Source organism: Micrasema longulum, unplaced genomic scaffold (genome assembly GCF_059751315.1).
Source record: "Micrasema longulum isolate JH-2025_06_02 unplaced genomic scaffold, ASM5975131v1 h1tg001077l, whole genome shotgun sequence".
In the NCBI taxonomy this organism is placed as follows: domain Eukaryota; kingdom Metazoa; phylum Arthropoda; class Insecta; order Trichoptera; family Brachycentridae; genus Micrasema; species Micrasema longulum.
The window spans coordinates 27,624-41,493 of NW_028278265.1; the positions used below are offsets into that span (position 1 = coordinate 27,624).

Genomic DNA, 13,870 nt, shown 5'->3' on the forward strand with positions numbered 1-13,870 from the left:
CGTCTGAGCGCGAGAGAGACAGATATTATTTTCATAATGCGTATGCCGTGCAATGTCATTCCATGAGCTTATTCACAGATACTACACAATGCGTTTCTGTAAGTATTGCAAACACGCCAGTTTTGAAAAATCCACCGGTACCTCCGAAGATGGCAGATAAAACTGGGCACTTTAAAGGGGTTTTTAAATGGTTTTAGCTCCCATAAGAAACAAAGAGAGAGAGAAAAGTCAGACCGCGTTTTTTCTTAATTATATATTTAAATCATATATTCTATTTGTCTTATATTTAAAACACCTATTTTCGTTGCAGATGAGTTCCGGAGCAAGGTTGGTTGCGAAAATGACGTACTGCAGATGGCCTGTAATCCCCATTCACGCATAGCCGTATACTCCGCCAGCTTCGGTAGGACCGAGTACGAGAGTATACAGTGTCCCCAGCCCCAAGGAGTACCTGAAGAAAGTGAGTTAAAAAAAATATATATTATCTACCACGATTTTATTCCCATTTTCGACCTTACTTATTCACGAGCAGGAAGTTAAAAATAGGCATAAAAACTTTTTTTATTTAGATAGGTAAATCGAATATCGTAAGTATTTTCATTTTGGAAAATTTTTAAAGATTTCTTGTTATTTTTGTAAAGATACGAACCATATAATTTAACTATACGAGAAGGCGCGTAGAATCAAGTTTGCATACATCGCACTGTGTCTAAAAAATGCCAAATGCCCTCCCCTCGCACGACATCCCATTTGCGCGGGTGCGTGAAGTGACCTCGTAATATTGGCAAACCGCAAACAAAATACTATCATAACACAAAAATAAGGTAATTTTGTGTTATGTTATGTTATCTTTTACCACAAAAAACATTTTACTGACTGGACTTTAAAAAAATCATGTGCTTTTATTAGACAATCGTAAAAAAAACATGAAATAATCATTTAGTAATTTAGTCAAATGATACAGTTTCATATTACACTAAGGCTCGTTAATAGAAACCGGGTAAAAATTCGACTACCCTAGCAATACTAACAAAATGTCCGCCTTGTTTTATTTGATAATCTGACAGGCGGTAAAATAATCGTGTTATGATATTATTTGTAAATTCGCTTCTAACATGTGAAATGTGATCTCACTATATTACATTTTGGTTCCAGCAGTATTTTGACACTCAAAAACGACACAACACAGCGTAATTGAAATTGAATGGGAAGTTTGGTATTAAGCGACGTCTATAGAGTAACTAATGGCCAAAACTTAAAACTACTCACTTATGAGTAGTTTAGTCAGCCTTAGTTTGATGCACGTGCGCGGTTTCTCGACTATTATTATTCTATGGTTAAATAACAATTTTGCAATTACACAATTTAAGAGCATTTGCTATTTAAATGAACTGCTTTTGTCGTTAAGATATTTTTAGCGTTTGTTTAACGGTCTAGTTGCGATAAAAAATTGGCTTTATTACAATATTTGGAGTTTGTTCAAATGTTTGTAGACAGAAGACTGGATTTCACCCCCTAGAAAGTCATTAAGAATAACAAATAACAACAAAGATGGAAAACGTTTTAGAGAAGAGCATATGAAAGTCTAGACATGCATGGTGAATGTTACACAGTGTATAAATTGGCCACTTCAACCAGCCAATGACAGGTCATAAGCCCTGTAGATGGCTAGACTTTTATATTCCCTTCTCTTAAATGTTCTCCATCTTTGCTGTAATTTGTTGAATTGGTTTATGTTTTTAAAAGTAACTAAAAAGGAATACCCCAGCTAAAATGCTGTGAATACGAAAAATAAAATGTACAAAAATGTCATTATGCTTGTCATGGAAGTGTTTTTACACCAAAATATTTCTAGTCCCTGGACTGGTATCTGAAGCGTAAAATTGATCATCTTACCTTCGTGCAACAAAAATGAGCAAAATACATTGCAATTGGTGTACAATACAGTGACCGATGCACCACTAGGTGCGGAAAGGAAATGATGATGATGATTATCACGAAATTGGAATACATGTAAAATCTTACGCACGAAATCCATATTTTTGTTATTATTGCTGGAAATAAGCGACCAAATAGCAAAAAGCACACGTGCAAACTAACCAACGTAACACAGATTATCAAACTATAGAGCTATAAACTGTTATGTTTGCTGTTTGCTGTTTGCACGGGGGAAAGCAAAGACCAATGTGAATTATTATTGAAAGAATTAAGCAGAAAAATATTCGAAACATTTTGATACATTCTTGGGGTAAGATTGTCTAAAAAATAAAATCAAAATGACGATTAACAAAAAAGTTATTTAAAATAATATGCTTCTGGAAAACCCTAGTTACCCGGATAATTTTAGGCCCAGATAAGTTTACATTACATTTTTTTGTGCATCTGGCCCTTACTTTTTTGACGAAAATGGCAATAGGAATTAAAAAAAACAAGGTTCCCTGGGCCACTTGCACCAAATATTGTTTTAATAGTTTTTATTAACTACGTTGCCTACAAAAAGTAAGATAGCACATTGTATTTTTTTTATTGGCCGAATAATATAACATCAAGTGCATCCGACCTTAGTATGTAAATAGTTTTATGCATAAAAACATTATATTGCCAAAATAAAAAAAAAGAATAATGGACGTTTAAATGTTTAACATGACAGACTGGTGAATGTAAATGCCGTGACTTATATATTATCTTACTTCTATAATACATCAGTCAATTTTATTATTTACACATTAATAAATAACTTTCTGATTCATTTCCTTGCAGCCTGCCTTGTAAGCTATGCAACGGAAACCGTGATGCAGTTGTGTCACGGGAAGCGACGCTGCGCCTTGTCAGCGGATTCCACCACCTTCGGAAACCCCTGTAAACCTGAGTCCAGGATGTACCTGAAAGTTGTCTACACTTGTGGTGAGTTTGCATAATACCTAAGTCATTTGATGATGGCCAGAATTCAACAAAAGCTCGTATTACATGGGTTAAAAATTGTACGAGATCATGGGCATTTAAGAATTATTGTGCCGAATCTTGGGCTGTTTTATATGAGTTTGTACACGGGGCAGATTCTGGGATTGAAAATTGAGCGCACGAGATGTTTTCGGCTCCATGACAAAAATGTTCAGCTTTATAGTTGACAAAACGAGCTATCTTGTGACAAGGTGTCAACAAACAATATATTAATCTGCGAAACACAATTAACTTTAGGTTTCTTAAATAACACAATTTGTGTACCTTATTGAAAATCAGTATCTAAGAGTATTTTTGAAAAAAAAGTAAGCGTGATAAAGGACAGTCAAACAATATTTGGACTTGGATCTATAAGTGCCAATTGCAGATTTCATGTTTTTCTTACAAACATCTTGTAGAGGGTCGATTTCAATAAAAAAAAAATATTTAACTAGTTTATTTACTCATAAATATCCGTTAATCTTTGTTTTTATTAATATTCGCTGTTTTGCCCATATAACTGAATATCGCCCGCAACTACACTGGCTTAGTATCACGCATAGAAGTATCTTTCACAATCTATCACTTCTTCCGATATTTTGAATAATCCCCTTCACCGGTTTATCGGAGAGAGCTCTTCCAACATTTATCACGGCATGGGCAATTTCTTCGTTTTAGTAATAAGAGAACCTTTTCAATACCCATTCACGGCTTTATTTTTCTGCCCTCTTTTTACTAGAAGTAGCTGCTAGATTGTGTAAAAATCTGCCCATTTATTTCAGAGATGCCCTTTTGTTATTAACTTTATTTAAATCACGATTAAAATGTCACTTCCTAAATATTTCAGTTTTTCTTTTCTCCCTCCTCTTGTTTCCCCCCTTTTTTCTCCTTGCTTCATAGTATAGTTTAGACATTAAGTCATTTTTATTTAAAAATAAATATATTTCAATGTTTTGTTTTATAATTAAAATATCTAAATATACCTACAATATGTTTATACACCACTGATTTTGTCAAATTGCACTGTTAGGGTACATAGGGAGAAAAAGCCGTAAGGCAATATGTCCGCCTTTATGCAAATGTATGTAAACTGTACATATACATAAAGTATTCAAATGAATAAAACAATTTCTTATAATGCCTCAAAATGGCTGAAAAATAATTCTTCTATATTATTGCAATTTACGACATTAGCCCTTATAGATTCAAGCCACAAAAATAATACTGATGATGTACAAAGTGACACAAATAACAAATACATGTTGACAGTTGATTTTGACAAATATCACAGGGGGGGATACGGGTGCATGCCTTGGTTTAAATATACGTTGAAAAATTAAATATCTTTTTATTTTTCTGAATTTGATCACATATTACATTCAATTTGTGAATTACACGCCACTGGATTGGGTCGAATTGTTCCATTTTCTGATCCATGTGATATGAGATTAATGTTTTACCCTGGGTTACAATTGAACGTAGTTATGCAGAAAGCGGCCAGTCCACAATTTTGGAAAAATCAGATATTTATGTTATCGGGTACAATAAGGTCGATTCTATGTTTTGCTAAAAACAGCCAGACCGCTTTCATACAAAAAACTGTATTAATCACCTTTGGAAAAAGATGTCGATCACAAAAACGGCATTTCTCAATTTGCAGAAAACACTTAAAAAACTAGAAAAATCTTATGGTACTTTAAAAATCTTTTAAACTGGTCAAATATATAATAAGATTCTTGCTTGTGGTATATAAAACAACTTATGTATTCATTTTTTCTCGTTTGTTAAAGTCAAAAACATTCCAACTATTGTGTAAATTTTATAATTCACTCTTTTTACAAAATGGCCATTATCTCAGTTTCACTTTTCTATGGCTGACTGCTTTCTGTATAATTACGTTCAATTGTAAGATAAATAATACTCATATAGTTAACTCAAATTACCCATGCAAAAACTTCGGTATTTGCTTTTAAGTTTGTCAGTAACATTAATTTTGACGTGACGTATTTGCGCCTAAAATTATTTAACTAGAAATATTTTGAGATGGAAATCGTTATCCCTGCTTAGCTACATAAGACCAGTAAAAACTATCCCGCGCTACTAACTTATTCACCCAAACACCCATTATTTTAAAAATACTGTTATTGAAAAAAAATCAGAGGGTTTATCACTTAGTATAATAATATTAATTATAATTAATAATGTTTAAAATGGCTATAAAAAATGGATAATGGAGCTAAGTAAAAGTAAAATGGATTGTCTCATTCGCCCAAACCAATATTGAATCAACTGCTCCACAAATGTATAAATTATGTTATGTTTTTGTTATTTTCATTGTGCGTTTTTTAATATAAATACTTAAGATGTACATATATACCCAGTTTTTGAAACTGTGAATATTTTGTTAATTATCTCTGTGTATTAAGTAAATCTTCTTTGTTTATTTTCTAATGTAAAAACATTTCAAAAAAGTATATTGTTATGTGTCCCCGGCACGGATAACCCCAGTAAGGTCACATTTTTTTTATTATTAATTATAGTTTGGAAGAGAAAAATATGAATAAATAAATCAAGGTTTCCTACAAAAATTTAAATTTCTTTATCTACTACATATTTTAGGTAATAGATTTTTATGGATAATAGAAAAGTAAAATATTTGTTATTTGATTTCACAGTTCCTAGAAAGGTCTTAAAAGAACGATACGAGGGGCCCCCTGAAGAAGATGAGGTTCCTTTACAAGAAGGTCACCCTTCAACGGACTCAGACGATTTTTATGATACAGGTAATTTATTTTTAAAGATAATATTTTCAAAAACGTATTTTCTCCATTTGATTTCTAATTATAAAAACTAGTGCCTTTTGAATTCAATTCTTGTTCCGAAAAGTAGAATCACTTACTCTAAAAAATTCTATATAGGTAGTAAGCAGCACATAATCTTGGATTTATTGCAACAGAGAAAAAACATTTTTGAGCAAGGAATATGGAAGTATAGGCATTTACAGCGCTTACTTCCCGTCATCGGCTAGTTTATGTGGCACAATGTGTAGCATTCATTATTCCGCCTTTATTAAAATATTCACATTTCTACAATTCTTCCATTTCTTGACTTTTGGGAACCAAAAGAGCTGAAGTTTTTATTGAAACTTTCATAGATGTAGTTGAGATTCATCAGGCTGAACTATTTCACCTACTAGACAACGCCTGAAAATACTTTTTCTTACATCAGTTCGTGTAATCAGGAGTGTTTTGAGTTCACATGCCCTATAAATGCCTGGACTTCCATATTTTTTTTTCGAAAATGTTTTCAAAATTCACATGTTATTTGTTTAAAAGTTTCAAAAACATTTGACTTAGTTTAAATCTTATTTTTGTAACATCCATCCATTGTATTATACATGCCCATTGATTGTTCTTGATTCTGATGTTGATTTTTTTTTAAATATGTTTATTTTTTTTAATTTTCAGATCCTGGCGAAGACAACTGGTACAAAGAATCAGCTGCAATTCCGCCAGCCCCTAAGGTAGCTTCAGGTCCCGCGGTAAAAGGTCCTGAGAATTCATCCTGGGCGCCCGCAGGACCTCCGGGCCTAGTTGGTCCTTCTGGCATGGGGCCCGAGCTTGACTGGCAGGTCACCAAAGCTCCACACGATACTTCGAAAAGAGGAATAGGAGGTAATTTTGACACAATTATAAATATAAATCATCGTTATCGACCATATCATTGACAAAAATTTATTTCACGTAATGGAAAACGTTATAATTTTTTTTTATCTACATCAATAAAGGTTTCAGCTTTTTACAATAGTCCACGAAATATTTTTACACACACATTAACAATTACGAATAAATGTTCATAAGAATTTTTTAAACTTAATTGAACAACAAATCTCACCTTCATCTATAAAGATTTCAGCTCTTTTACTTCACAAAAGTCAATGGATGGAAGAAAGTATGAAATGTGGACATATAAACGTAAACAAAATGGCATGAATGTTACTCAGTGTTGGCAATGACAGGTCCCAATGACAAGCCTTTTACATAAATTAGCACATATCTGATTTTCGTAGGCAACTGAAGTGGTTCAAAATTAGACAGCGGAGAGACTATCACTCCCTCTCACTTCTGTTCACTGTACATCATAGTCCTAACGCTTCTTTATACCTCCGTGAAAAATTTCAACGCCTATCAGTTCATGGTTTACCTCTTCGTCCTAATTTTCAAAACACCCTCTTAATACTAATCCACTATTCCTCTTTTTTCTCTTACTCATATAGTGTCCATGCGGCTCGACTGTGGAATCATCCCCCATCCAATATCAAATATGTTTCTACAGTTTCTTTGTTTAAATCACATTTGAAGAAACATATTTTCATCAATCTGTAATCATCATCATCAACAGTTTTAAGACAGATATTTCTGTTTTTGCATTTCTTTTGTTTTTTTTTATTACATTTAATGTGTTTTCTCACTTGAACTATGAAAGTAAAACTTTTGTTTTATTTTTCATTTTGGTTGCTGAGAAGATATTGAAATTTGGCAATTAATCCGCCAATGTACAATTTGCAATATGAACAAGAAGTTTTATTTTTATTTTATTTTTATTTAGGAAATCAACAGTTCTACATACATATTTTTAGTAAACAAACAGATATAGTGTATATAAACTCAGAACTAATAACAGATTTCCACATAGTATACAACGTTAGTAAAGAAAATATATTATATATTAAATAAATGCATACAATTTATACATATAAAAATGTTATTTTCATGTACTCAATAATCTAAGATTTTTTTTATATTTATTTTAAGAACATTAAGTTACTGTAAATTGGGCGGGATAAAGACAAGAATGCTTGAAGAGGGGATAAGGAAGGGAGGGGAGATGTACATATTTATTATTATAATGTCTACTTAGTTACATAATACATTTTTAGTGTAAATTTTAAATCTGACAGAGTGATGTTTGTGTAATCTATATTTTTAAATTTCGTATTGGACATTGAAAAAGTCCTACGAAAAAAAGCACTTTAACATACGATGTTTTACTTATTGGTACACGAAACAGGTGGTACCGTCTACAAATCCTGGCTGGCACATGTATTGTTATTTTAACCAAGCAGCTCTGTACAGTCAACCATTCCTGTCATAATTTTGTAAAGCAGTAGTTGGTCCGCACACACTCTGCGGTATTGTAGAGAAATGATTCCATGGAAGGTGGAGGCCGTGAGAGTAGATACATAAGAAATACCGGTTTTGTATTTAAGGTACTTTATAAAATTGTTTTGAATATTTTCTATTCTACTTATATATATGGCATACTGGGGATTCCATATCTGAGAGGCGTATTCCAAATGGCTTCTGACAAATGTATAATAAAATGAAATTAGGGCCTTTGGATTATCAAAGTGTTTACTCATTCGAATTATGAAACCTAACATTCTCAATGCTAAATAAGTTAAATAAAATAAAATAAACCTGAGATTGATGTTTTAAAACTTTCTCTAATTAATTTACTTCCGTAATCTATGTGTGAAAGTTATACATTTTTTTATCAAACGTAAAGCCTTTCTCTAATTATCCTGTTGCTCAACTAGTAAACTTTCAAATAATTTTTCAATATTTTTTTATTTAATCCTAATTTACGCTTTTAAAAACAAAAAAATATTCACAAATCATTTAATGTTGGTTTGTGCATGTACAGCAAATGGACGACGAAATAACGGCAAAAAGATTTATGTGGAATAAAATAAATAATTGATAAGTATAAACATAAATGTTCATCCATTAGTACTTATTGTTTACGTTTCATAATGTGAATATTTCATAAAATAATATGGATTAAAATAATTAAATTTAGTGAAGAAATGAAAAGTTTATAAATATCTGCTTAGTTTAGCTTACACGCGAAGTTTTGCGAGTAACTCTTGTTTCAACAAACGTCTTAGTTAAGCTGCACTTAAAGTTAAGTCAGGAGAAGATTGTTGTCTCTTAATCTATAATCCATTCATTAATTCAGCAGAAAACTTGGAACTAACAAGCTTTGCAAGGAAAAAATACTGAAGGAATCGTTATTTACAAAATGCAAATTATAGTACTTAACCAGCGAGTCGTGAGTAATTCGGGTTTTTTGTATTTTTTACAATTACCGTTTGTTCACGTCCAGTGCCTCTATTATGAACGCTATCTTCATCTGTATATATCGAGATGGTATACTTAACTGCTGTACTATCTGTATCTTACCTCGGTATGTTCTACCTACTTGTCATATCGACATCATATGATCGAAACAAGGCAATGGAATGACCGCAAATAATTAGTCCGCGTTTTTTACGTCATTAACATTTAAAATAGTTCTCATTTTTATTTTAAATAGGCTTCTGTAATAAAAAGTGCTCACTTCAAAGCGATTATAAACTCCAATAAATCCCAATTCAAGCAAAAAATTCTCGCTTGTTGAATTTTGCATGACTTTTGGAAATCACCTAGACAGCACACTTAACGATCGTCTGTATGTATCTACCAATCTATACCAATCGACTACAAAGCCAGCTCCTATAACGTCTGGATACATACACTCGGAAAGATAGTAGAACAGATGGAAAAAATATAATAACTAAATTACTTTTTTAGAGTGGTAACTTTCTGACGCATATAATCTGTGTCTGACGCCTAGATACTCTTATTTGTTAATAGGAGAGAACCTAGCGACATTATTTCCACATCTAGGCGTTTGTTTTATTAAAGTGACCGTTATGTCGGAATTTAATTCAACTTCAAAACTGACTTATTTCTCTCTCATATTTTTAATAGGCTTTTAAGAAAAAAAGTGCTTATCTCAAAACGATTGAAATTTTTAATAAATTATAATTAAATGAAAAATTGCTAGGTAGAACAAAATTTTTGACATTTTTAATGCGTAGATAAACGTATCGAGGGTTTCTAGACTCGTCGGTATAAAATGATGTACTAACATCAAAACTTGATGGTGGGGGTATCAAGAGTATACCTTTGTAGTCGGTCGGGAGACTTTTATCTTCAACTATGACGACATACTGAAGCTATGTCATTTTAGAGCATAAATATAAGTACACATACGTGACGTACGCTTTCCCTTGATTCATATCAATGGACCTACCCAAAACTTAAAGGTGGGAGGTTGGTAGTACATTTTTATAATCGCTAGAGGGAATTTATTTTCAACTATACCGTCAAGGTGAAGGTATGACGTCTTTATCTTCCCATCATAATCGAGGCCCAGAAATGTTTTTAAAGGCATATGTTTGATACCCCTAAGGGCTTGTTGCAACAATAAAAATTATTTTTTGGGATTAAATACGTTGAAAGATTATTCCAGTTTGATATTTCAATTTTTTATCTAATGTTTTGAATTATCTTGGTCTTGACTATTAAATAATACGCGATGAAGATTATTTACATTAAAAAAATTACAACAGGGATGGAAAATACCTTAAATAAGGGAATATGGAAGTCTAGGCATTTACAGGGCTAATGACCTGTCATTGGGTGATCCAAAATCTACATTTCTTCAAATCTTCCATTTATCGATTTTTTTTTTCAAAATTACACTAGTTTAAATATTTATGAACATATTAAGGCTTTTTAGGCTATGTCCGTGTCAAGCCACAATAAATTACAATAAAAATACAAAGTTAAATTAATTAGATCAAATTATAATGACATAGAGTAACAATCAAGAAAAAAAAGGTAAATGTAATAAATAATAAAATTCCAAAGAATACAATGAAATAAAAATATTCAGAAATATTTTTTTAAATACAAATTATACTATTTAAGAATCACACCTAATCAAATATACAAAATAATGGTATCATTAAAATCAACAAAATAATAGTAAAATATAGTAGTATTAAAAAAAATCAAAATAAGATAATCATTGAAATCAACAGAAAAAGAATATATTTAAAAAACATAATTGAAATGATAATTGAGATATGTTTTCTAGAAACTCACTCAATACTATACTCAGTAAGAAATAGGAACAATAAATCATATGCCAAATAATAGTACGCACTTAATTAAATTATACAAAAATACATAATGAAAAAACACAAAAATAAAAATTTTAGTGAAGTTAAAGAGCTGAAACCTTTATTGTTGTGAAGAGATACATCTGACTAAATTATTTCACATACCAGGCAACGCCTGAAAACAATTTTCCAATTTTTAAACGTCTTCTCGGACAGTTGGTTTTATTACAATATTTGAGTTTGTCCAAATGTTTGTAGACAAAATACTGGATTTCACCCCCTCGAGAGTCATTAAGATTAACAAATTAAAACAGGGATAGAGAATTTATTTTTCATTGTATTAACAAAATTAAGAATAATTTATAAATAAGAGATTAAAAGGTTAAAAAGCAAGTATTCATCGGGAAGCTGTCGATGAGGAAAAGTTTTTTCTTGTGTTCTTGTTTCATATTGTTTTGACAGCGCCCTTTGTTGGCCAGTCTCGCATGTCGTGCAATGTTCAGGCACACTTCTCAAAACTCAGAATTTTGTTGTTTTGGACCCTAGAGAGGTGCTACGATTCGCATCCGTATAGGAGATTAGGTGTTTTGCAGGCGTCAAAAAGGCGGCATTTTTTTTACGATCCTACAAATAATCGTTATTATTTAAATGGCTCAATTTGTGGATTGACAAAAAAGCAAATAATAAAAAATTGTTTAAATTTACATCTACGAAAAACTCAGTTTTGTTCAAATTTAAACCCTACGCCAGTCCATATTTCAAAAATTAAAAAATGTTACCCCAAAATCGAATTTCTATAATCCAATTGGAATTCCTTCTCACGTGAATATCGCGAATTTGCATTGTTGAACCAAATTGAGATTTTTACAGCATATTTATTCACCTTCGGGGGCTTTCCAAATAAAAGTGATACTGAATTTGGGAAGATCCACCGAATTATTTCACCACCGGGATTGCCCATAAATATAAATGAAACAGATATTCGTCTCCTCGGCAACAATGCAATCGAAGGAAAACCGCAAAAAATACCATTTAAATCAGATACTTCTAGTTGAAGTCTGTTTATGGATGTTTTGTTCTTTTTGTGCTCTGCCACCAAAATGTGTACTGCGCGCTTAAAATAGTTATCTACTCCAGTGTTTTCCAAACTCAATAATTTTTTTTTTCTTTTTTACGTTTAGATTTTTGAATACTTTTTTTCTGTTAATCACTTGTGCTCGAAAAATGACAATCAAGTGAGATTTAACATTTTGATCTGTAATACGTAAGTCAAAAACACAACCATGGAACCACAATTCGGTTCAAATTGATTCATATTTTTTCTTATCCCTCGTGTTCTCATGTTATTGTACATAAAATGGTGCTAAATTTAATAATTATAGGGTATATATAACATTTGAAATGTGGAGGCATCAGTATTACGCTTCTAGTGCCAGTCTAGGAACAGTGTAATTTTTTAGTGTAAAACCATATTTAAGTGAATGTTTCATGCCATTCTTTCTACGAATCAAACCCGGGACCTCAAGAATAGTAGGCAAACGCGCTAGCCACCACACTATTAGGTGAATTTTCCCCCACCCTTTCAGGATTCCTATCTGAAAGTAGCTATCTAGTCAAACCCCCTTGTCCAGAATTCTGATTTTGTTTTAGACATATTTTCTTTTTTATAATTGAAGATATAAGTGAATAAAGGCTTTATGTAATATGCCAATATTTTAAAATGTACTTATTTATATAAATAATCATTTTATGTACATCACGTGGCAATCTTTGTGGTGTAGTGGTTAAGCCGCTAGACTCACGCACGGAAGGTTCCGGGTTCGATTCCCGGTGAGAACACAAAATTTGAATGTGATTTTTTTCAAGTCTGGGTATTCTGTGCTTTAATTCATCACTGTTATTGGGTCTCCTAACCTGTTGTAATACAAGAAAATAATAATAAAAAAATAAAAAATACGTTCACATAAAGCCAAACATAAAAAAAAACTAGCAGAAAACTGATTTTGAGAACGAGCAAAAGTGATAACTTATAAATAATTGTAGTGGAATTCAAAACTTTAAGCCCAGATATCTTTCCTTTTTGATTTTGTCACGTAACACCTTTATATATTCATGTCTTCAAATGTATATTTTTTTATCAAATCAATAATGTTTTAAGTTTGTCTAAATGTTTGTAGACAGACTACTGAACAATATTGCTGATTAAACTAACTGGTCTAAAAAGAAGTATTAACATTTTAAATTATTTTTGGGCATTACCTGGTAGGAGGACCAATTCAGTCCGATGAATCTTAACCATAGCAATAAAGCTTTACATTTTTAACTTCCCGAAAATAAACAGATGTAAAAATGGAAAAATATGGATGTCCAAACATGATAATGACCAATTACAGATCATGGGCATTTTAAATGTTTAGAAATTTTAACTATACATATTTTCATCTCTAAAATGTTTTCCGTTCCTGTTTGCTGCATGTTAAATAAATACATTGTTTGAAAAGCGCTGGTCCTCACAATCGGAACTGCCCATTTTACGTTTTACGAGGTCCAACAATAAACTTGTGAATTAATCTACAAACGGACAATATCTACAACTAGCAGTAAAAGACTTATCTGTTGAATCGCAGCCGTAATTCTGTCCAGGATTTAACAGTGTTAAACGCTCGCGCTGCCGGAATCTTTGATTACCAAATGTGATAAACTTTATATTTGCAAAGCAGAAAATATAATTAATTCAACTCACGAAATTGAAGATTTGAGATTGTTTCAATGCTTTAAATGTCACTTCTGTAAGTAAGACTTTTTCACTTTTTTTTTGTTGAAATTCCGATGTTAACGGTTTTATTATTTTTTTGTGCCAAGTCAGTCAGCAATGGTTTAAAATACGCTTATTTTGATATATCTGAAAACGAGACG

General features: G+C 31.8%; 1 protein-coding gene across 1 annotated transcript in view; it reads left to right on the forward strand.

Moving 5' to 3' along the window:
• The first annotated feature begins 316 nt into the window (after positions 1–316).
• The window catches only part of LOC148277174 (uncharacterized), a 43,776-nt gene continuing 30,222 nt past the window's right edge, over positions 317–13,870 (forward strand). The window contains exons 1-4 of the mRNA XM_088233234.1: positions 317–460; positions 2,761–2,904; positions 5,616–5,723; positions 6,408–6,614. Of these exons, the coding sequence (XP_088089360.1) occupies positions 355–460; positions 2,761–2,904; positions 5,616–5,723; positions 6,408–6,614 (565 nt within the window). The 5' untranslated portion in view covers positions 317–354. The remainder of the gene's footprint in view (positions 461–2,760; positions 2,905–5,615; positions 5,724–6,407; positions 6,615–13,870) is intronic.